Source organism: Onychostoma macrolepis, chromosome 07 (genome assembly GCF_012432095.1).
Source record: "Onychostoma macrolepis isolate SWU-2019 chromosome 07, ASM1243209v1, whole genome shotgun sequence".
Taxonomy (NCBI): Eukaryota; Metazoa; Chordata; class Actinopteri; order Cypriniformes; family Cyprinidae; genus Onychostoma; species Onychostoma macrolepis.
The window spans coordinates 12,445,346-12,468,991 of NC_081161.1; the positions used below are offsets into that span (position 1 = coordinate 12,445,346).

The 23,646-nt window shown below is 43.2% G+C and overlaps 1 protein-coding gene across 2 annotated transcripts in view; it reads left to right on the plus strand.

Moving 5' to 3' along the window:
* Positions 1–379: 379 nt before the first annotated feature.
* LOC131545039 (regulator of G-protein signaling 20) overlaps positions 380–23,646 on the plus strand; it is a 107,614-nt gene continuing 84,347 nt past the window's right edge. The window contains exons 1-2 of one of the 2 annotated variants that reach the window (XM_058783640.1): positions 380–462; positions 2,832–3,016. In XM_058783640.1, the coding sequence (XP_058639623.1) occupies positions 2,835–3,016 (182 nt within the window). In that variant the 5' untranslated portion in view covers positions 380–462; positions 2,832–2,834. Of the gene's footprint in view, positions 463–2,715; positions 3,017–23,646 lie in introns of those variants that run through there. The other variant, XM_058783641.1, reaches the window with a different exon arrangement.

The following is a 23,646-nucleotide window of genomic DNA, read 5'->3' on the forward strand; positions in this document are numbered from 1 at the left end:
TACCACCTCTGCCAAACCCGGGCCATGTTTGGCCCACATGCTGTATGCCTGTGCCGGATGAATGCCAGCTGTGCCAGATGCATGCCAAATCTGGGCCAAATTTGTTTGCTGACTGGGTAGTAGTGTAATTACTGTTGCCAGAAAGTAACAAGTAAAGTAACAATATTACTTTTGAAAGGAATAACTAGTAATGCCTAATATATTACATTCTTTGAGTAACTAGCCCAACACTGTATATATATATATTCTGATTATTACGCGACACAAAACATTGTATTAAGACCGTTTAAACGGTGCGTGTAAGGTTGGATCCGATTGTAGGCTATGTGCACGTCAGAGTGCATTTGAAGCAGATATTGACGCGCATGCGTGCGGGATAGTGAAGCTGAGCGAGAGCTTGCAGTTGATGGGTGTGTGAACGAGGGCTGGAGTTAGTCTTTACCGGACACCAATGGAGAAAAGGTTAGTTTAATTATTGTGTTTTAGTTTTATGTATGTGTGCATTATTGCGTATTCTGAGGCAAATCGGTATAGATAAGAGACGTATGCATCTGCTACAGAGGGTGCATATCGCGAGCATTTTTTATACAAATAGAATGATTAAAAAGGGGGAAAGAAATGTAGCCTATGTACAATGAATAATGTCCATAATGAAAGAAGAGTATGAATAATATGAAGGTAATTGATGCAGCTGTGCATCCAAATTTAGGAAAACACTCATATCATACAGTTTCTTTGTGGCTTGTGTATAAATTTTGATTTACTAGCTAAAACAGTCTTACTTGATCAATAATACACACACACACACACACACACACACACACACACATATATATATATATATATATATATATATATATATATATATATAATACGTTTATTTATGCTGTTTGAAAATTATTATTGTTATGAAGAAAAGATGCATGCATATAAACATCACAGTGATCTCTTATGTGCTTGTTTTAATGTGTGTGTGTGTGTGCTGATGAGCTCAGGTGTTCTGTTGTAATTGGTCTCATTGGATATAAATGTTTGCTACATGTCTGTTGTGTATAGTGGCATGCAGGCCTCTTTCCTACCTGGAGGGCTGCTTAAATCAATTAAGCACAATTAAGCACTACAACTGTGAATGTGTACTTTTGTCATATTGGTGGGTCATTCCACCAAATCTGTGCCTTTTGCATCCTTAATAAATAATCTAACATAGATTTAATATAACAACAAATAAATATGCAATTAAAAAACATAACAATAGGTATACTTTCATCAATATTACATCAAAAAAGTAAATTTAAATATTTTTTTATATTTTAAATAATTTAAAAAGCATTTATGCTGGTAAGGGTAAGGTTTTTGGCCTGTCCCTCACTGTGATTTTTCTTTTTCAGCAGGAGTTTTCATTTGCAAAATGAAGGCAAAATTATTTATCTCACTCCTCAATAATAATGTTCTATTTTTGATGATTTATGAGGCTTTACTGGGTGTGTGGGGTGGGGGTGGGGGTGGGGGGGATCATGCAATGTCAATACTGGTACCATGTTAATTTAAACAATTATTTCTTACATTTAATATACTCAATATATACAAGTTAAATCCTTTTAAAGTGTACGATATGTGCTTTTGTGAACTTGACTATAAACTAGCAATTAGCTATTTTTTTATTTTATTTTTAAACCTACCGTCAACCTGTTACATTTCAGGATAACAGGTTTTGACGTGTGGGTAACAGGGATTATATAGATTAGGTGTTTCCCTGTTTTTAAAGATCGTCTGTGTAAAATGCAAATATGTTTAAAGGTCACCATGGCTGTATTATTGAGCTAATGCCTATATCATTCAGTGGCATATGAGTATGAGTTACATTTTAGTTAGTATTACTGGTATATTGATTGTCACTATTACTATTGTTGTTAAAGAACGGACAGGATGATCAGTCTCAATAAAACTCTTTTTTTCTTTTTTCTTTTTTTTTCCATAACTCACTGTCAATAATGCATCCATGTAAATTAAATTACAAACAAGTGCAGCAAAGTGACTGCAGAACTTCACCCCAGTCTTGCAATGTTCAAGAAAGTCAAGATATTGGTCTGGTTTCAGATGATCACAGAAAGACCCAGATCTGATCATCTTCCTTGCCTAATAATTGAACCAGATCAACATATCTGTACAGTTATGTTAATAAATATGTGCAGTGTGCTGAAGAATGTGTGTCCTGTCATTCCTGTTACTCTGGTCAGTCCTGTGACTATGACATCAATCCTGTTACTGTCATTAATTTCATAAAAGTTGTAAAAAAAATTATATTTGATACAGCCTTCCAGGTTCTTCCATTGTATCTTTAACTATATTTTATTTTGGACAAAGTCCTTTTTTTAATATCTCTCTTGTAAAAATATATTTTTTTCTTAATTGACATGTGGTCACCCACCAAAATTAGGATGTTCTTTGTCATTTGAATGACAAATATAAATATATTTTTAAAAAATCCAAAATTTGAAACAATCCCAGTGAAAAGAGGGACTAAAATGCTGTTCATATATGTGAAAACTATCACATAGTTCTAATTAAACTATACACTTGTGTCGGTAACAGGGTTTGACAAAAATACAAAAACATGAGGTAGAAAAATAGTCATAAAATAATAAATTACATAGAGATGGCACAATACAATTTCTTGTCATTTCTGACCAGATTAAATTTATATTAATTTTTTTTTTTTTTTTTTCAAGTGGAAAAGGCACCAATTTCGTGGAATGACCCTGGTAACTCTTGCACAGATAATTTTCTCACTTGTGTGAAGCATTTTGGTAAACTGAAAGTTCTGTCTGTAGCTAATGGGATCTGAACTGGAGATGGGAAAATGTCCACCACAGAATGCTGGAAATGCAACCCAAGTGCAGAATACTCCCCCCAACACTCACATCTTGGGAAGTGAGAACACCCAAACAGTTGGCTTGTTTAACTCTCCCTCAAATGCCTGCTGCTTCTGTTGGTGTTGCTGCTGCAGCTGTTCTTGGTAAGAAACATCTTTAAATGTTTTACATGAAATAGAGCATGGTTTCTCGATAGGCAGCCCGGATTACTTAGTTTTGTCATAGTCTCAACATATTAGCTTATGTGACCATCATAGCATGTTGAGGCCACAACGTATTACCTCAAAGAAACTAGATAATGTGATGTGGTGATATGAAGTGACCTTTACAAATAATTTTTCTTTTGTATCAGTACATCATAAATAGGAGTCATAATTTTTGTCTTTAGTGAGGGTTGGACAAAATGTAAGATGAAAAATTAGTTCTACACACGAAATTATTATTTTTATTTTATTTCTTTTTTCTTTACAAGCAAATTATGAGGTTATGATACCAGTTGCTGATTCCCCCCTCCCCCTCCCCCTTTGTTTAGGCATTTTTGTTGTTGTTTATTGCCTCTATAACAGGCAAACTGTCCTCAAACAAAAATATCTGTAGCCATTTGAAATTAGAGGCAATCACTGCATTTTAATCAAAATCTAAACGAAGATGCTATGCACATGCAGCATGAGCAGTTGTTTTTTTTATATGAATTAGATTGTATAATATAAAGATTTAAAGCAAAACCAGAATGGTCTGACTGCAGATTTGTGAAATTATGCTAAAAAACATAAGACACCTGCACAGCTGACTGGATAAATGAGAAAGCAAATGAGATGTTCAGAAGTGGGGATTAACAGATGTACCCTCAACACTACAAAAGAACAGAGATACAATGGTGTGAAAAAGTGTTGGCCCCCTTCCTGATTTTTTATTTTTTTGCATCACACTTTAATGTTTCAGATCATCAAACAAATTTAAATATTAATCAAAGATAACACAAGTAAACACAACATGCAGTTTTTAAATGAAGTTTTTTATTATGAAGGGAAAACAAAATCCAAACCCACATGGCCCTGTGTGAAAAAGTGCTTGCCCCCTAAACCTAATAACTGGTTGTGTCACCCTTTGCAGCAACAACTGCAATCAAGTGTTTGCAATAACTGGCAATGAGTCTTTCACATCGCTGTAGAGGAATTTTGGCCCACTCTTCTTTGCAGAATTGTTTTAATTCAGCCACATTGGAGGGTTTTCGAGCATGAATGGACTGTTTAAGGTCATGCCACAGCATTTCAATTGGATTTAAGTCCAGACTTTGATTTGGCCACTCCAAAAGCTTAATTTTGTTTTTCTTGAGACATTCAGAGGTGGACTTGCTGCTGTGTTTGGAATCATTGTCCTGCTGCATAACCCACGTGCACTTGAGCTTGAGGTCACAAATTGATGGCCGGACATTCTCCTTCAGGATTGTCTGATAGAGTGCAGAATTCATGTCCATCAATTATGGCAAGTCATCCAGGTTCTGAAGCTGCAAAGCAGCCTCAGACCATCACACTACCACCACCATGTTTGACTGTTGGTATGATGTTCTTTTTATGAAATGCTGTGTTGGTTTTACGCCAGATGTAACGGGACACACACCTTCCAAAAAGTTCAACTTTTGTCGTATCAGTCCACAGAATATTTGCCCAAAAGTTTTGGGGATAATCAAGATATTTTTTGGCAAATGTGAGACGAGCCTTTGTGTTCTTTTTGGTCAGCAATGGCTTTTGCCTTGGAACTCTCCCACGGATGCTGTTTTTGCCCAGTCTCTTTCTTTATTGTTGAATCATGAACACTGACCTTATTTGAGGCAAGTGAGGCCTGCAGTTCTTTAGATGTTGTTCTGGGTTCTTTTATGACCTCCTGGATGAGTCGTCTTTGTGCTCTTGGAGTAATTTTGGTAGGCCGGCCACTCCTGGGAAGGTTCACCACTGTTCCAAGTTTTCTCCATTTGGGGATAATGGCTCTGACCATGGTTTGCTGGAGTCCCAAAGCCTTAGAAATGGCTTTATAACCCTTTCCAGACTGATACATGTAAACTATTTTGTTTCTCATCTGTATTTGAATTTCTTAAGATCGTGGAATGATGTGTTGTTCTTTAAACATGCTTCACTTTGTCAGACAGGTTTTATATAAGTGATTTCTTGATTCAACAGGTCTGGCAGTAATCAGGCCTGGGTTTGGCTAGTGAAATTTAACTCAGCTTTAAAAAATAATGTGGTTAATCACAGTTCTTTGATTCTTTGATTCTCTGATTTAATAGGAGGGGGCAATTAATGTAGGGCCAGGTAGGTTTGGACAGCTTTTTTCCCTTAATAAATGAAATCATCATTTAAAAACTGCATTTTGTATTTACTTGCATTATCTTTTTGTAATATTAAAATTTGTTTGATGATCTGAATCTAAAAAATTTAAAAATCAGGAAGGGGGCCAACACTTTTTCACACCACTGTACATTGTAAATTTAGAGATGTCAGTTTCTCAATTAGCGCATATTAATTTTATTAGGTCATGAATTAATATATTGCAATAGATTGGGCACTGGTAAGGACCATGGCTCACTTCACACTGGGACTGATTGAGACATTAATTGAGGCACACCCAAAGTTTCATTTTCATTAATACTTTCCTTAATTTCCATTTGCAATTTCATTAATATTTTCCCTCCTTATGAAACACATGTAACTTAAGCTAGCAAACATTTCTTTTTCTCATGTGTTGCCTCTTCTTGGGAGGGAAAAAAAATTAACAGAGAAAAATTATTTTATTGTCAACAGATTATGGAGGGCACCTTGTGATGTACTTCCATAGAGTAGAATGCTAGCATAGAATGCAGTATAGCTAGACATTTAGCTACATGTCTTCTAAAACTATACAGATTTAGAATGACATGAAAGTGAGTAAATGATGAAAGAATTTTCACAAAAAGTAAAGCTGTATTTCGATAGTCTATTTCAGACATTCTACTAAATATAAGTAACTTTGCGATCATATGTCAGCTAACTCTCATTAATTTGCAACTACATAAAATGTTAGTAGTAGTGCTGTCAAATGATTAATCACAATTAATCACATCCAAAATAAAAGTTTTGTTTACATAATATATGTGTTTGTACTGTGTATATTTTATTTCTCTCATGACAACTCTCTGAGTGATTGGCATGGCAATGTACATGACAATGTTAATGTATTTGGTCTTGGCGGAATAGATCTGCTATGCGGCTGCGGCTGTGGCTGCGGCAGAGCAAGTACCGAGACTTGCTACTGCCAATACATCCACAACATGCTGCTGTGAGCATGTAAGAAATACTGCTGCTGCACATATAACATACATGAAATAACCCCCCACAAAGCAGGAGACATAGAATGGACAATACAAGCCAAAAACAAGACAAAACATGCCCCAACAGCAGATAAATTGCCAAGACATATGTACTGCTGCTGCTCTGAAGAGCCATGTAAACCGCATGTATTACTGTCTATATGTGCCTGGGCTACCACACCGACTGGCTTAACGCTAGTGGCCTATGGCTATGTGTGCCTGGGCTACCACATTGATCAGCTTAACACTTGTGGCCTATTGGCTATGTGTGCTTAGGCTACCACACCGACCAGCTTAACACTAGTGGCCTATGACTATGTGAGCCTTGGCTACCTTGCCGACCGGCTTAAATCTAATTAGACGCACACTATGTGTAATGTTAATTACATTTTCTGTTTGACCCGTGGCCTAGTCCATAGTTGGAGAAATGGAGATGCACAGTGTTGCCAACTTAGTGACTTTGCAGACCCCTTTAGCGACTTTTTTCCCCTCTTCAAAAAAGCGCCTAGCGACAAATCTTTGGGGTTTGCCCAAACCTTATTTAGTTTCTGAGACTCGCCGGTAGTGCCGCGCGAGCGTGAGGTCTTGCTGTCCCAGCGCGCACCCCCCCCCCTCTCTCTGTGCGTCTGCATTGTTCAGCGAGCGACGGAGAGGAGCAGCGCTAAACACAGATATTATGTTTCTTCTCTAATTTTACATGCAAGTATAGCCGAAATCACAGCACAGCTATTGTCATTATCTTATGTGTATTTGATTTCATCAGACGACGGCTCAATTATCAGGATTTTTGTGCAGATTAAAATGTTGGAAGAGCTGGTTATGTAGACTTAATGGGTCGCGTTTCAGTCACTATTTTATATTCATTCTGTTGTCTGACAACAGAAACAATAAAATATATCAATGAAAACAGTTTTATTGAGAATTGAGCTGCATCAAAATACAGTATGTGGGCACAGGGAGGCAAACAAATATAATAATAAATAATAAATGTACATTTTGCATGTTCAGAAGAAGTGAGCTGCCCTGTCGTGCAAAAATGTAAAAAACGTTTGTGTAAGTAAATTGCTTAGTGCAAAGAAAGAGAAGTAATGGGAACCTGGTAAAATATGTTATTTTTATATATTAAATATATTAATATACAAATAATATGAAAATATATACATGTAAGTACATGTAAATATTAAAAAAATATTTACTGTATCTGTTTGTATTTATATATACACATTATAAATATACAGTACACAAACATATATTATGTAAACAAAAACTTTTATTTTGGATGCAATTAATCGCGATTAATCGTTTGACAGCACTAGTTAGCAGATATTAAGTAGACAGTCTACTAATACTCTAATAATGGTGTAGTGTGGCCACATAAGACCAGGCACACATTGTGCGATTTTCGTCTGATTTTGAGCTGATTTCTTATTCGCATGATTTTTTTTTTTTTGAGTCGGGCCAAATTTCAGCTTTGTCATGTGTCGTGATTATATTGGCCATGTGCTTTCATGTTTTGTCTTGTGTAGCGTTCGGTTCGGGGTTCCCTCTGCCACGTGCTTTCGTGTTTTGTGTGAACATGCGGCTCATGCATGTTTGTGTCTTGTTTTGTTCAAGCACATGGCTTGTGATTTGTTTTGCTGGCCATGTGCTTGTGTTTTTGTTTTGTGTGAGCACATGGCTTTGTCTTGTTTGGTTCCATGTGCCATGTGCTCTCATGTCTATTGTCTTGACCCCGCCCTTCTTGTTACCTGATTAATGGTTAATTTGCCCCACCTGTCCTCCCTCGTTACCCCTCTTCATTTGCTCCCTATTTATTCTCCTTGTGTTTGCAGTCCTGTGCCAGTTCGTCATCATACCTATACTGGTATGTCCTGCCTTGCTTTGTCCTGCCAAACCTTTCCAGTTTTTGTTGCCAGTCGGTGTTCCCTTATGGGGTAGTTTTGGTTTGATTTGTTTTATTTTATTATTAATAAAGCCCATTCTTCTGCATAATTGAGTCCTCGCCTCATCCCTACACCCAACCGTGACTATTGAGAGATGGCAAGACACACAAAAAATGTTAGAATCCTCAGTAAAGAAAATTTTACCCATTGGGGCATTCCCAATGATCTTATTCATGACCACAATTCACTTAATACAATATGACCACAATGCAGCATACTCTGAACTCTGCAAGTCATGAGGAACCAGTACCGCCGCTCCCCATATGCAGAGTACGCAGTTTGCGTAGGGCACCAACTCCCAGGGGGGCACCATCCCAGTTGCTCAAAAACAACAACTTTATATTAAAAGTAACATATACATAAATAAAAAATCGAAACATGAACATTATATATATATATATATATATATATATATATATATATATACAGAGCTGGGTAGATTACTTACAAATGACAAAAATTGTAGTTAGTAAAGTAATCCGTTACATTACACATTTTATGTAATATAATTAGATTACTTTTAGATTACTTTTGATTTAACTCGTTTATCACATTGATTTAAATAGCATTATCTTGTACCATAATGATGTAAAAAATGCAAATAGTAAGATAACTTGTTCCATTCATTGTAATTTACAACATGAAGTGAATTAAAAATATTACATCAAGGTTTCCCAAACTAGGGTTCGTAAAGGAAATGCAGGGGGTTGTGAGTTTAATGAAAATCTGACAATTAATTAAATCATAAAAAATTTAAATGAAAATAAATCATTTTAAAACAAACTCCCGTTCAAGGAAAGTCTCTTCACTTGGCGGCCATATTTGCAACGCCTCCAGGCAGCTCTTAATGAATGGGGGAATCCTGAAATCTCAAAAACTGCTTGCTGAACTCATAATTAAATTATGTCAAATCGGCAACAAAAATATGAAATTAATTGCCCCACGAAAGTTGTTTCTTATGGTCAAATAGCGTTTAAAAAGCTTATTTTTCAGGCTAGATCAGCTTAAGACTGCGCATTGGCTGGTCTAGTCAGGGCTGCGTTCAGCCCCGTTTTTTTAAAACAGAAACATTGGTGCATTGAACACCCTGTTCTGATGACACAAGAGTTGCAACTATGGCAGCTGAGAAGGCCACTCTTTGTGTTCTTTTTGAAGAATTTTTGGAGCCTAATGAAATCGGTATAAATACATGTTTAATACTGCAAAATATTCTCAATGTTGCAGTCACAGCCCTTGCCGTCCATTCTTATGTAAAGCACTTAATTACCATTGTGTATGAAATTGAATATATAAATAAACTTGCCTTGCAATGAAGCTAAAAATATAACCAACTACATCATCATGTTGATATGCTGTATTGTTACTATAAAACTCTTATGACAAACATGTCTTCTAATATCTTCAATTGTTGCGTATACCGAGCTGCAGCGGACACATTTGTAAACAACTTTACTTGGACCCACTGTGCGAGCTGTCTCGCAAACCCCGTTGCACACCGCTTCCAGGAAACATGTTGTTCATCCCGGAAACCAGGTTTGAGCTTGAATGTGCCCCATGTTTCTATGGAAAATCATTTAGAAGGTGGGACTATTCCTCCATATTGCACATTACAGTTTCTCCCATTCATAAGTATAGGAGTGAACCGTCTTTGTATTTCTATAGACTTTGTTTTAAATAAAACACTTACTAAAAAATATGAAATATTTTTGTTTACCTGCATGCCATGTGATCACTAATCAACATCAACAAATGTGATACTTAATTACTGAAATATTTATTTTAAAATCTCAGGGGTACTTAAAGCAAATATAGGCTATTTGGTGAATGAGGTTTAGATGAAAAAAAGTTTTGTAATGCCCGCATTACATGTAACTAATAAATAACGTGAATATGTGCATTTTAATTAGTTATAATTAATAATACATGGTTAAAAAAACTTACAGAGTAATAATTCAAATAAAAATGAATGTGTTCATCAGTAGTTGATGCAATGTTGAAACCCTTCTTAAACCTGAAATGATTTTTGTAAATCCAGTGGTCAAATGCTGTTGCCACCTGACTAATGACCGATCTTTGTGTGAATGTCCACAAAACTGGACTATATATACATATATAATATGGGTCCCACTTTATATTAGGTAGCCTTAACTACTATGTACTTAAATTTAAATTAATCATTTGATACAATGTACTTATTGTGTACATACATGTTCTTATATTGTTAATAATACCTTTATGTAATTATATCTGTAATTAATTTCTGTAATTACATTTATAATTACACTGTTGACCCATCCCTTACACCTTAACCCACTCTTAAACCTACCTATACCACTTAACCTGTCCCTAACTTTACCCATATCCCACCGCAATAGCAGCAGAAGTGTTTTGCAATACAATTTAAACACAATAAGTACATTGTACTTATATTTTGATGTAAGTACATAGTAATTAAGGCCACCTAATATAAAGTGTGACCATAATACGTATATAATCAGTAGGCTATTTTAGCAAAGGAAAATTTAAAAATGAAAAAGAAATTAGGGAGAATCAATGAATTATGAATAATTTATTGCTATTGTGTGATTAATATGTAATCATGTAATCCATAAAAAGGTAACTGTAGTCTGATTACAGTACTTAATTTTTGGAATCTGATTACGTAATCCAGATTACATGTAATCAGTTACTACCCAGCTCTGTGTATATATATATATATATATATATATATATATATATATATATATATATATATATATATATATATTGTTGCGGGTGAATGAGCACACAGACGCTGAAATGCAATAATTGCCCCCGAGGGTGATTTATTGACACACACTGATCACACGTGCTCAGATGAAGGGTGTTCGGTGCAGTAATCCACTCTGTGCTCGTGGGGTGAAGTATAGTGCGAAGTGTCACTCTTCTGGGGTGCAATCTGATTCTGTGGGGAATGAGAAGAAACAAGCATTAGTTCTGGCTGGAGCCCCGTTGCGCCTCTCCACCCGTGCCTCTTCTCCTGGCTTTTATGGTTGAGGGGAACGAGCTCCAGGTGCACCACTCATCACACACAGGTGTTGGTGTTGTGTGATCAGTGTGGGAGGACTGCTCCTAAGCCGGTGCCGGAGGCGTCGGTATACAACGTGAAGGGGCAGCTGAAGCCTGGTGCATGCAGAACCGGGGAGGACGTGAGGGCCGTCTTGAGGGCCTGGAAGGTGGCTTCTGCTTTTCCGGCTGCCCCTTCCTGGTAAGGTCTGACAGGGGGCAGGCTATAGAGGAGAAGTTGGGGATGAAACATCTATAGTAGCCCACCAACCCCAAGAAGGCTCGTACCTGCGTCTTGTTGACGGGACGTGGGAACTTCTTCACCGCCTCGACCTTCTTTTCCTGGGGCATGATGAGCCCTCTTCCGATTTTGTAGCCTAGGTACCTTGCTTTGGTGAGGCCGAGGTGGCACTTCTTGGGGTTGGCAGTGAGGCCAGCCCGCCGAAGCTCTGTCAACACCCTCCGTAGACGCTCTAGGTGAGTCTCCCAGCACTCCGAGTGGATGATGACTTCATCCAGATAAGCGGCCGCGTAGGCTTGGTGTGGCCGGAGCAATATGTCCATCAACCGTTGAAATGTGGCAGGTGCCCCGTGCAGGCCGAAGGGTAGCACCCGGTAATGCCAGTGGCCATTGGGGGTGCTAAAGGCTGTCTTTTCCCGGGAGCTCTGGGACAGGGGCACCTGCCAATACCCTTTGGTGAGGTCTAGGGTGCTGATGTATCAAGCTTTGCCCAGCCGGTCCAAGAGCTCATCCACCCGCGGCATGGGATATCCATCGAAGGTGGAGACTGCATTGAGCTTCCTGAAGTCGTTACAAAAACGGAGGGTGTTGTCCGGTTTTGGTACCATCACTATGGGGCTGGCCCAGGGGCTACGGGAGGGCTCGATGATTCCCAGTTGGAGCATCTTCTTTACCTCTTCCTCTATAGCTGGCCGGCAAGCTTCTGGTATCCGGTAGGGTCGCTGCCGTATTACGACTCCTGGGGGTGTGCGGATTTCGTGCTCTATGATGGTGGTTTTAACCTGGGTCTCACTGAACACATCCTTAAACTGACTGACCAGGGCCTCGAGTTCCGTCTTCTGGGTCGCCAACAGCTGCGGATCCAGGTCTACCACTGGATGGTCTGTTTGGGCGAGCGCAGCGAGTTGCTCGGGCCGGGGAACCCACTTCTTGAGCAAGTTGACGTGGTAGATTTGTTCCGCTCGTCGGCGGCCGGGTTCCCACAGACGGTACGTAACGGGTCCCATTCGTTCCACCACTGTGTAGGGCCCTTGCCAGGTCGCTAGGAACTTACACGCAGCTGTCGGGACCAGAACCATCACCCGATCTCCCGTCTGGAACTCCCGTACTTGGGCAGGCCAGTCGTAGAGGCATTGTTGGGCGCGCTGGGCTGTGACGAGGTGTTCTCGGACGAGGGGCATGACTCGGTCAATTCGTTCCCTCGTTTCCCATACGTGCTCGACAAGGCTGCGATGTGGGGCTGGTTGATTCTCCCAAGCTTCCCGAGCGACGTCCAGAAGGCCTCGAGGTTGTCTTCCAAACAGCAGTTCAAAGGGTGTGAACCCTGTGGAGGCTTGTGGTACCTATTTTTTGCATTTGCCGCCCGAAGAGGAAGGGCTTCTGGGTACCGGGTGGCGTAGTCCACGATGACCAGGATGTGCTCATGACCCCGGGCAGACTTCGGCAGCGGCCCCACCAGGTCCATCCCGATCCACTCAAAGGGCACATCGATGACGGGTAGTGGAATGAGAGGGCTGGGGGGAGGACGTCGAGGAGCCGTCTGCTGGCAGGTAGGGCAACTACGGCAGAACCGTTTCACTTCTGCATCTAGTCCTGGCCAGTGAAAATGGTCCCGGATGCGTTGGATGGTGTTTTCTACTCCGAGGTGTCCCGCCATCGGATAGGCATGGGCCAGCTCCATGACGGTCTCCGTCTGAGTTTTGGGCACGACCAAGAGGAACTTTTCCTCCCCCCGCCTATGGGCGACACAGTACAGCAGACCATTTTTTATTTCAAAATGAGGGAGCGGGTGTGGGCCCGGCAATCTGTCTACCTCATCGACTCGGCACACTTGTCCCCAGCAGTGGCGCAGGTGATCGTCCTCTCGTTGTTCCCTGCCGAACGACCCCCCGGTCGTGACCTGTTGAAACACATCGAGGTAGACAGACGGAATGTTAGTAGGTTGACACTCACCCTCCCTCTCGCTGTCCGTGGCTAGGAAGGCCAGTCGCTGGTTAGGCGGTCCCCGATGTTTCCTCCATGGCCGGTCCCGGATGGAAGTGGCAGGTCTTCTGGGGGTGCGGAGGAGCTTTTCGAACCCCCGGCCAGTCGCGTCCCAGGAGCAGAGGTACCGGAAGGTCTCGCACAATGCCCACCTCGATGGCCCAGGTCCCGGGCTCAGCTGAGATACGAACCGTACGGGCCGGTACATAGCGGGTATCTCCGTGCACGCACGTAAGTGGCAGCTCTGACTTCTGTTCAGGCCTCGGCTTTACCAGGGTAGGTTGCGCTAGGGTGACTGTACTACCAGAATCCAACAAGGCCTGAACTGGTTTGCCCTCCAGCTTCACCATCCTGATGGGGCCAGGGGGAGGTCCTTCTTTGTGCAGAATGCACCCGGCCATCCAGGCTCGGGCTGTCGGCGCTGGGGGCTCGGTGGGCATTGGCTCATCGACGAGGTCGAGGCCCACCGGTCTGCTGACTGGTCGCGGTGCACCTTCGAGCGGACGCCGCTCCATCACCCTGCGGGGCGCCAGGCTCACTCTCTCCCCGGGGTCGCGAGCGTTCGTTGCCTCCACCAGCTCGACATCTTCAACAAGACTGGCGATGTCACGTGGATTCGTCATACTGGGCGTCTCAGCGGACGGGGCAGCGCCAGTAAGACACGGTGAGGTGAGGAACGGTGAGGAGCCACAGGTGAGCCAATCGGACGAGCTGCGCAGCTTGAGCTCTAATAGTCTTCCGTTCATCGTAGGTCCATTGGAAGAACTACTGTGCCGCACACAAGGGAGACAGACCCACCCTGGCAAGAATTTCGGCTTTGAGCTTATCATATTTTTCATTCCTGGGCGCTTGTAGGGAATAATAGGCCCGCTGAGCTTCCCCGGTGAGGAAGGGGGCAAGAATGCGGGCCCACTCTTCCGGTACCCACCCCTCCCGGGTTGCGATAACCTCAAAGGTATGAAGGTAGGCTTCGATGTCATCGTGCTCGGTTAGTTGGACGAGGCATTGGTGGGCCTTGACGGACGAGTCCAGGAGGGGCACCTGCCCCACCCCGCTGGCCTGCAGTTTGTCGACGACCCGGTCAGTATATTCTTGTCTAGCTGCCAGTCGTTCTGTAAACTGTTGCTGGCGGACCGCGAGCTCAGCCAGGTGGCGAATGACTTCTTTCATTATTCGTAGAGAGGGAAAGAGTGAGAGCGGTTCTCCTTGGTGAAACAGAAAGAGTGTTAGCAAATCCTGGCGATAATAGTCTGTGTCTCAATTCACCTACAATGCCCGCATTCTCCACCATATGTCGCAGGTGAATGAGCACACAGACGCTGAAATGCAATAATTGCCCCCGAGGGTGATTTATTGACACACACTGATCACACGTGCTCAGATGAAGGGTGTTCGGTGCAGTAATCCACTCGGTGCTCGTGGGGTGAAGTATAGTGTGAAGTGTCACTCTTCTGGGGTGCAATCTGATTCTGTGGGGAATGAGAAGAAACAAGCATTAGTTCCGGCTGGAGCCCCGTTGCGCCTCTCCACCCGTGCCTCTTCTCCTGGCTTTTATGGTTGAGGGGAACGAGAAAGAAAAAGAAAAAGAAATAAAGATGAAAACCGTGCATCACTTTCAAGTACATTCATAATCCTGTGAAACTTTTTTGGCTGTTGACGTTAACAACGTGTTTTAATGTCAGTAATAATTTCACCGCCACCAACGCAATATTACCTTACGAAAATTAGCCATGGTTTTACTGTGAATAAAACCAAAAATCATGGTTACTGTAGCCATGGTATGGTAACCACAAATTAACCATGGTTTTGTTACTTCAAATAATAGTTTACAAAGAAGTATTAGGATAATATACAGTGCCCTCCATAAGTATTGGAACAGTAAAGACAAAATTGTTCTGTTGGCTGTGGAGTCAAGACATTTGCAAACATGATGAAAAGATGAATATGAGACAAAACTACAGAATGTCACATTTTATTATTAGCTGTTTCAACACATACATGTTTTGCCAAATAAAAAGGACAGCACTTTTAGAGTTCATCCCACCATTTGATGCGAGCATAAGTATTGGGACAGATGAACTTAAGGCAGATGTAAAAGATTAAAAGCTATTATTTTGTTGCAGATCCCTTGCGTACAATCACTGCAGTGAGTCTGCGTCTCATAGACATCATCAGACTCTTGGTCTTATCCTTTGAAATGCTTTTCCCAGCCTTTAATACAGCCAATTCCAACTGTTGCTTGTTTTGGGGAGTTTCTGCCTTTAGTCTCCTCTTCTTCTGGTGAAATTCGGACTTAAATCTGGAGATTGATTTGAGTAATCTAAGACTTTACATTTTTTTGCCCTGATAAACTCCTTGACTGAACTGGCAGGGTGTTTTGGGTCATTGTCCTGATGCAATATGAAGCACTTCCCAGTGAATCTGGTGGCATTTTCTTGAATATTGGTAGGCAAGATAGTTTTTTACCCTTCCAAATTCATTCTGCTACTGTCATCATACGTAAAGTTGAGAGGGCCTGTTTCAGAGGCAGCCATGCATGCCCATGCCATGACACCACCTCCACCATGCTTTACAGATGAGGCTGTATGCTTGGGATCATTGCAGTTCCCTTTTTTCTCCACATTTTTGCTTTCCCATCACTTAGATAAAGGTTCATCTTTGTCTCATCGGTCCATAAACACAGTTCCAAAACTCTTCTGGCTCACCTGGAGCTGGTCAGAGGTTTGTATCCTGCTGTGTAGCATATGTAATTCTGTGTCAAAGTCTCCTGAGGACAGTAAATTGTCAGAGCATCACCCCAGCTTTCTGGAAGTTGTTGGTGATTTTACAGACACGTCTTTTAGGATTCATTTTCACAGCTTTTCTGATTTGTCTGTCATCAACTACTGTTGTTTTCTCAGCTGATCAGGTAGTTGTTGGTTGCTGGTGGTTTCCATACTCTTGATTTCCCCATGCCCTTTGTTTTTGCTAGAGCTCTAACTGACTTCCTCTTTTCTTTTAGCATCCAAATTGCTTGCTTTTCTCTCAAAGTCAGCTCCCTCATCTTCATCCTGATTTGTGTGTGTCATCATCAAATGCAAGATTCAGAATGCAGAAGTAATGGATATAACTGATACAACACATTCCCTGCTTTTAATATCTGAAGAATTAATGCAACAAGACACAGCTGATCACTTAGAAAGACCTGTGAGGCAACTGTTCCAATACTTATGCTCACATCAGATAGAGGGATGAAACTCTAAAAGTGCTAAACTTCTTCGCTGGTAAAACATCCATGTGTTGAATCACCCAATAATAAAATGTGACATTCTGCAGTTTTGTCTCATATTCATCTTTTAATCATATTTGTAAATGTCTTGACTCCACTTTTTGTGGTTATAAAAACAGACCTAAGCCAACAGCTTTTAAAATGACTTAAAATGCATTATAAAACAAATGAGGCAATAATGATTGGATAATTAATAATTATATGGTTTCATTGAATAACACTGCTGCTTTTACACTTCATTGTTTAATATTGACCAAACATTTAGGCTAATTCAAATATCCACTTAATCTTTATTTTTTGGCAACCTTTTTGCAATAGAAATGCTACAGCCTATATAATTTCTTCAACAAAAAGATGTGGACATCACAACCCACAACCCATTACAAAAATTAATCATGGTTTTATCATAGTAAAAATGCTTAATTTTCTTTTGCGTGATTTCTGAATGCTTGAGACTATAAAATCAATCAGACAAATGGATTAATAAAATAGTAGCCATAGGTAACCGTCTAGACTATAGCTACAGTTGTAATGTGTAAATAATATAATTTAATTACAATTTATTTACTTTTATATTTTATTAAAGTTCTATTTTGACCCCAATAGTAGGTGTTTTTTTTTTTTTTTAGTTACTTAGTTACCACCCTCAAACAAATCTTATAGAAAGGAAAAATCAGACATTAAAACTGGAGGTTTTTAGTAGATAGTGGATTTTACCGATACTGATAGCTTGGTTGGGCCACAATGGCCGATAACTGATTAATTGATAGTTTTTATAATGGATACTGTATATGAAAACTAAAATAGTGCTGAACTTTATTACACACACACAAAGTACAGAACCATACTTTTAATATGGAATAAAAATATTCATATTAAACATTAATTATAAATTGATCATTAATGATTGCTTCCATTGTTCTCATTTCTAAGTTGCTTTGGATAAAAGCGTCTGCTAAATGACTAAATGTAAATGTTGTTATGTTATGTTATGTTATGATATATGGCAAGTTCATAGTTCATTAATGTTAACAAATGAAGCTTTAAAATTTTAAAATATATGGAATCTTATTGTAAAGTGCTACCATTTCATATAAATGCAAACGATATTTAAGTATTACATTTAAGAAATTACATGCAATATATATATTGTATACTCTCACACTTTGTTTGCTTAAATTTTAGAACACTTCATAATTATCTAATAAACATCATAAAATATTTTGGTCGCAAAAAGTGCAGTGTCGTGTTGCGTCTAGGACAACTTACAGGTGTAACACACACCAGACATGTCACGTTCAATTCAAGCGGCAGTCCAAAACAGTATATTGTCAAACAGGCAAAGGTTCACTTCAGAAATTAATAAAGAGACAGATGAGTTTAAAGTAAGTGCAATCTATATTACAGCTGTCTATGTGAAGCATGCAGACTATATTAGAGCACAGAAAAACAAAGGATTCGCTGAAAAATGCACAATACACAATCTTCCAGCCTAGGATGAAATCATTATGTACATTAACACTGATTTGGGACAAATATAATTTAAAGTCCGTGTAAAGTGATATTAAAATATGTGTTCTGAGTTTGTCACACAACAGAAAAATGTGTTATTAACCACCCAGCCAAATTGATAAAATAAGTTATCAAAATCTTTGAAAAATAAGCAGGACTCTCTGCTCTCAAATGCAGGGGGCGTGTCTGCTGTCGGCGCTGAAAACATGCCCACTCGCGGGAAAGCCGCCATGGTTCTGTTGATTTGTGCTACCCTGTCAGATTTTGCTACCTCCCATTAAAACAGTAGGTAGTACAATTCGATAACGAAAAATGCTACCTGTCAAATTATGATTTATTAATGTCTACACCTACCACAACCCTAAAAACCTACCCTTACAGTAATGCAAATACTGTAATTGTGTGTTATATTCGCGGTTGTGGCTAGGGATACAGCTACCGGAAACCAACAATAAATATTTTTTTCTACCTATTAGATTGTGTTTTATTAATGTCTACACCTACCCCAACCCTAAACCTACCCATACAATAATGCAGATACATTAAATATTGTTGTTCAGCATGAGAAAAAAGACGCAATATTGATGTGCGCATACTCAGTAAGCCCTGGTAGGAAAATCTGACGGGTAGGATAAAATGTCAGGACACCATCTCTCTCAACTGTCAAATACCGCTACAACCTGAATGGATGCTACTGATGCTACCTCTAGTAGCTTAATTGGATTTATACAGCCATACATGTTTGAGCGTGCAAGTGTGACGGCGCGAGGAGAACAGAGGACTCAAAGGCAGAGGATAGATTCGAGCACAAGGTTTATTACCAAAGGTGAACAAAACAAATAAAACTGTAACAAAACTCAGCGAGCAAGTCTCTGGGGTAATCCAGCTACGGTCGGCAGTGAGATGCGGACCCATGAGCGGATCACTGCCCAAGACCCAGCGCTCGCACAGGGCCAACCACTAAAGAGTGGAGTGAGGCAGAGAGTGGCAGTCCTTCTCTCTATGCGTCCTGGGGTGCAAACAGACAGACGTGAGTGTACACCAAAACACAGAACACAAAACAATCTACTAACAACAGGAGCTAGTCAGGAGAGAAATATAAAGGAAAGGGTAATGAGCAACAGGTGGAATAGAAGCAGCTCGTGACATGCGCAGCCCCACCGCCAGATCAGCGCTGATTGCACCTGTCACGAGCCGCTGAAAAGGACATGGTCACACAGACAGCAGAGGGAGCCAGGGAGGCACCCTGGCCCGTGACAGTACCCCTCCCCTCCTGGCGTCCCCGGAGGACTCACCATGACGCCGATAGAACTGGTCGATGAGAGCGCGATCCAGAATGTCGCGAGCCGGAACCCAGCATCTCTCCTCCGGACCATAACCCTCCCAGTCTACCAGGTATTGGTGACCTCTACCCCTGCGCCTCACATCGATTAGCCGGCGTACCGTATAAGCTGGCGACCCCTCGATGAGTCTAGGAGGCGGGGGGGCAGAGGTCTGGGGCTGAAGGGGGGAGCGAATGACGGGCTTAATCTTAGATACGTGAAAAACCGGGTGAATATTCTTAAAAGGGGGGGTTAATTTGAGCCGCACCGACACCGGACTGAGCACCTTAGAAATGATGAACAGTCCAACGAATTTGGGTCCCAGTTTACGTGAGGGGAGTCTGAAGTGGAGGTCCTGAGAAGACAACCAGACCTTCTGACCGCACACGTAAAGTGGGGGCTTAGTACGGTGACGGTCCGCTGACGCCTTGTTCCTCTCGCCAGTCCGGGTGAGGGCTTCTCTGGCGATCCTCCAAGTACGGAGGCATCTCTGAATAAACGCATGCGCGGACGGAACAACAGCGTCGGACTCTTGGGAGGGGAATAATGGTGGCTGGTAGCCTAAACAGCACTGGAAGGGAGACAAACCCGTAGACGAGACCGGGAGGGAGTTATGTGCGTACTCTACCATGGTTAATCTGGAACTCCAAGATGACGGTTCGGCAGACGCCACGCAGCGCAGAACCCTCTCCAAGTCCTGGTTAGCACGCTCGGCCTGCCCGTTAGTCTGCGGGTGATAACCTGAGGATAAGCTCGCAGTCGCCCCCAGCTGTCGACAGAACTCTGTCCAAAACCTAGACACAAACTGGGGACCCCTGTCAGAAACCACGTTTACCGGGAGGCCATGAATACGGAAAACGTGATCCAAGACAACAGTCGCTGTCTCCCTCGCTGAAGGTAATTTGGGGAGGGAAATGAAATGAGCCGCCTTAGAGAACCTGTCCACCACAGTGAGGACTACCGTCATGCCACTAGACGGGGGTAGGCCAGTGACAAAGTCCATCGCTATGTGTGACCAGGGCGCGAAGGGACCGACAGTGGCTGGAGTAGCCCTGCTGGGGGTCGATTGGAGCCCTTCCCCGCAGCACAAACCGGACAGGCCGACACGAACAAACGGGCATCCCGCGCCACGGACGGCCACCAAAACCGCTGCTTGATCAACATGCAGGTACGAGTCGCTCCTGGGTGGCAAGCTAGTTCGGACGAGTGGCCCCACTGTAGGACGCTAGTTCGGACTGACTCGGGCACAAACAACAGACCCTCTGGGCATCCCGCGGGAATAGCAGTGCCGCGTAACGCCGTGCGGACCTTGGACTCCACCGTTCGGGAGGCAGAATGGGCACAGGGAGGGTGGGAGTAGCCTCAGTCTCAAAGATCCGCGACAACGCATCGGGTTTACCATTCTTGGACCCCGGGCGGTAAGAGATGGTAAACCTAAACCGCCCGAAAAACAATGCCCAGCGAGCCTGCCGAGAATTTAGTCTCCTGGCGGTGCGGATGTATTCGAGGTTCTTGTGGTCAGTCCAAGCGATAAAAGGAACCCCGTGCCCTCTAACCAGTGACGCCACTCCTCCAGGGCCAGCTTGACAGCAAGTAACTCCCTATTCCCGATGTCGTAATTCCGTTCGGGGGTTAAGCGATGAGAAAAGAAGGCGCAGGGATGTATTCTCTCGTCCGAGGGTGATCTTTGGGATAAAATAGCCCCAACCCCACCTCTGAGGCATCCACCTCCACAATGAACTGACGAGACGGGTCTGGTGTGGTTAAAATTAGAGCCGAAATAAAGTGACTCTTAAGACTTTCGAATGCAGCCTGAGCCTGCGGCGACCAACTGTAACGTGTCCTAGTGGAGGTGAGATTCGTCAGAGGAAGGCGACCTGACTAAAGTTCGAATGAACCGCCTGTAAAATTGGCAAACCCCAGAAATCGCTGGACCGCCCTGCGACTATCTGGGGTGGGCCAATCAGCAACTGCTTTCACTTTGGCAGGGTCCATACGGATACCCTCGGGAGACAGGATAAATCCCAGGAACGGAACCGACCGTGCGTGAAACTCGCACTTCTCCACCTTGGCAAATAAGCGATTCTCAAGCAGCCGCTGAAGCACTCGCCTGACATGCTGGACATGATCGCGCTCGTTCTGGGAGAAGATCAGGATATCGTCGAGGTAAACAAAAACAAACCGGTCGACCATGTCTCTGAGCACGTCATTGACGAGTGCCTGGAAGACCGCCGGGGAGTTGGAAAGCCCAAACGGCATGACCAAATACTCAAAGTGCCCCGTAGGGGTGTTAAAGGCGGTCTTCCATTCGTCCCCCTCTCTAATCCGAACTAAGTGATATGCGTTGCGGAGGTCCAACTTCGTGAAGATGGTTGCCCCCTGCAAGAGCTCGAAGGCGGATGACATCAATGGCAAAGGATAACGATTCTTCACCGTGATGTCATTCAACCCCCGATAGTCTATGCAGGCGCAGCGAACCATCCTTCTTCCCACGAAGAAGAACCCCGCCCCAGCCGGAGAGGAGGAGGGTCGAATAATGCCTGCTACCTGAGAATCGTGAATATATTTCTCCATGGCCTCCCTCTCAGGCCTGGACAGAGAGTAAAGGCGTCCCTTGGGCGGAGAAGCGCCAGGCAACAGGTCTATCGCACAGTCATACGGGCGGTGCGGGGACAGGGATGAAGCTCAGGACTTACTGAAAACCGCTCTCAAGTCATGGTAAGCCTCCGGTACATCCGCCAGGTTCACCGGCTCCTCCTGCAACCCAGAACAAGACATTATAGGAGAAAATGCAGCACCCAAACATTGAGCTAAACAAAAAGGGCTCCAAGCCAACACGGAGTTAAGAGCCCAGTCAATATGGGGGTTGTGCTTAACCAGCCAGGTGTGTCCCAAAACCACAGGAGCGGTGGGTGAATGGATGAGGAGAAAACGAATCTCCTCAACATGATTGCCGGAAAGTGTGAGTGTGACAAACTTAGTGGCATGAGTAATCCTGGTGAGAAGGGTGCCACAAAGTGTTCTAGCCGATATAGGCTCGGCCAGGGCAACAGATGGAAGTCCCAAGCGTGTGGCCAGCCCAGAATCCATGAAATCGCCCTCCGCTCCAGAGTCAATCAAAGTCAAAACCTGATGAGCAACTCCATTGAACAGTAACGAGGCTTGGAACTCACAACGACCACCAGAGGGCAGTTGATTACTGGTGACACTCACCGTTTGTGCTCCCTTGTGCGGTGAGCGCCGCCTCACTGCCGGGCACGACGCTGCCACGTGACCTCCCTCCCCGCAGTAGAGGCACAGTTGGTTGTCCAGGCGATAACGCCGCTCTCTTAGGGTCAACCGTGCTCTCCCGACCTGCATTGGCTCCTCCTCGGAAACAACTAGATGCTGGGGAGGCGCGTCACTCGCCGCTCCTGACGCGGCTCTAGTGACGAGCTCAGGGTAAAACACGCTCCTCCGATGGCGAGCGGAGGAAATCCGGTTCTCCACTCGGATGGCGAGGTCGATGAGCCCATCCAGGCTCGAGGGTAATTCAAGGGAATAAATCTCATCCTTGATGTGCTCGGCCAGACCGTGGAGAAAGTGATCCCAAAGAGCCTTGTCGTTCCAGCCACAGGACGCCGCGAGCGTACGAAACTCGATCGAGTAACTGGAAACAGAACCCTCTCTCTGCCGTAGCAGCGCCAGGGCTCGTGCCGCCTCAGTTCCTTGAACCGAGCGATCAAACACCTTGCGCAGCTCCCCCGAGAAACTCTCAAAGGAGGAACAGCAGCTCCGCTCGTTATCCCACATGGCCGTTCCCCATTCTCTCGCTTGCCCCACCAAGAGCGTGATGGTGAAAGCTACCTTAGACCGCTCCGTAGGAAAGCAGGACGGCTGCAGCGAGAAAATCAGAGAGCATTGGGACAAAAAGGAGCGACATGTGTTAGGCTCACCCGAGTAAGGGGCAGGAGGATTGAGCCGTGGTTCAGCACGACGGTTACTCGTTCCATCGGGATCAGGAGGAGGGGTTGCCGTAGGAGCAGCGGGAGGGCTGGTGTGCATCTGATCCAACCGTTCAACCAGCTGGTTGAGCTGGAGAGATCTCAGAGTAAGCGCGGCAGGAAGCCGCGATCT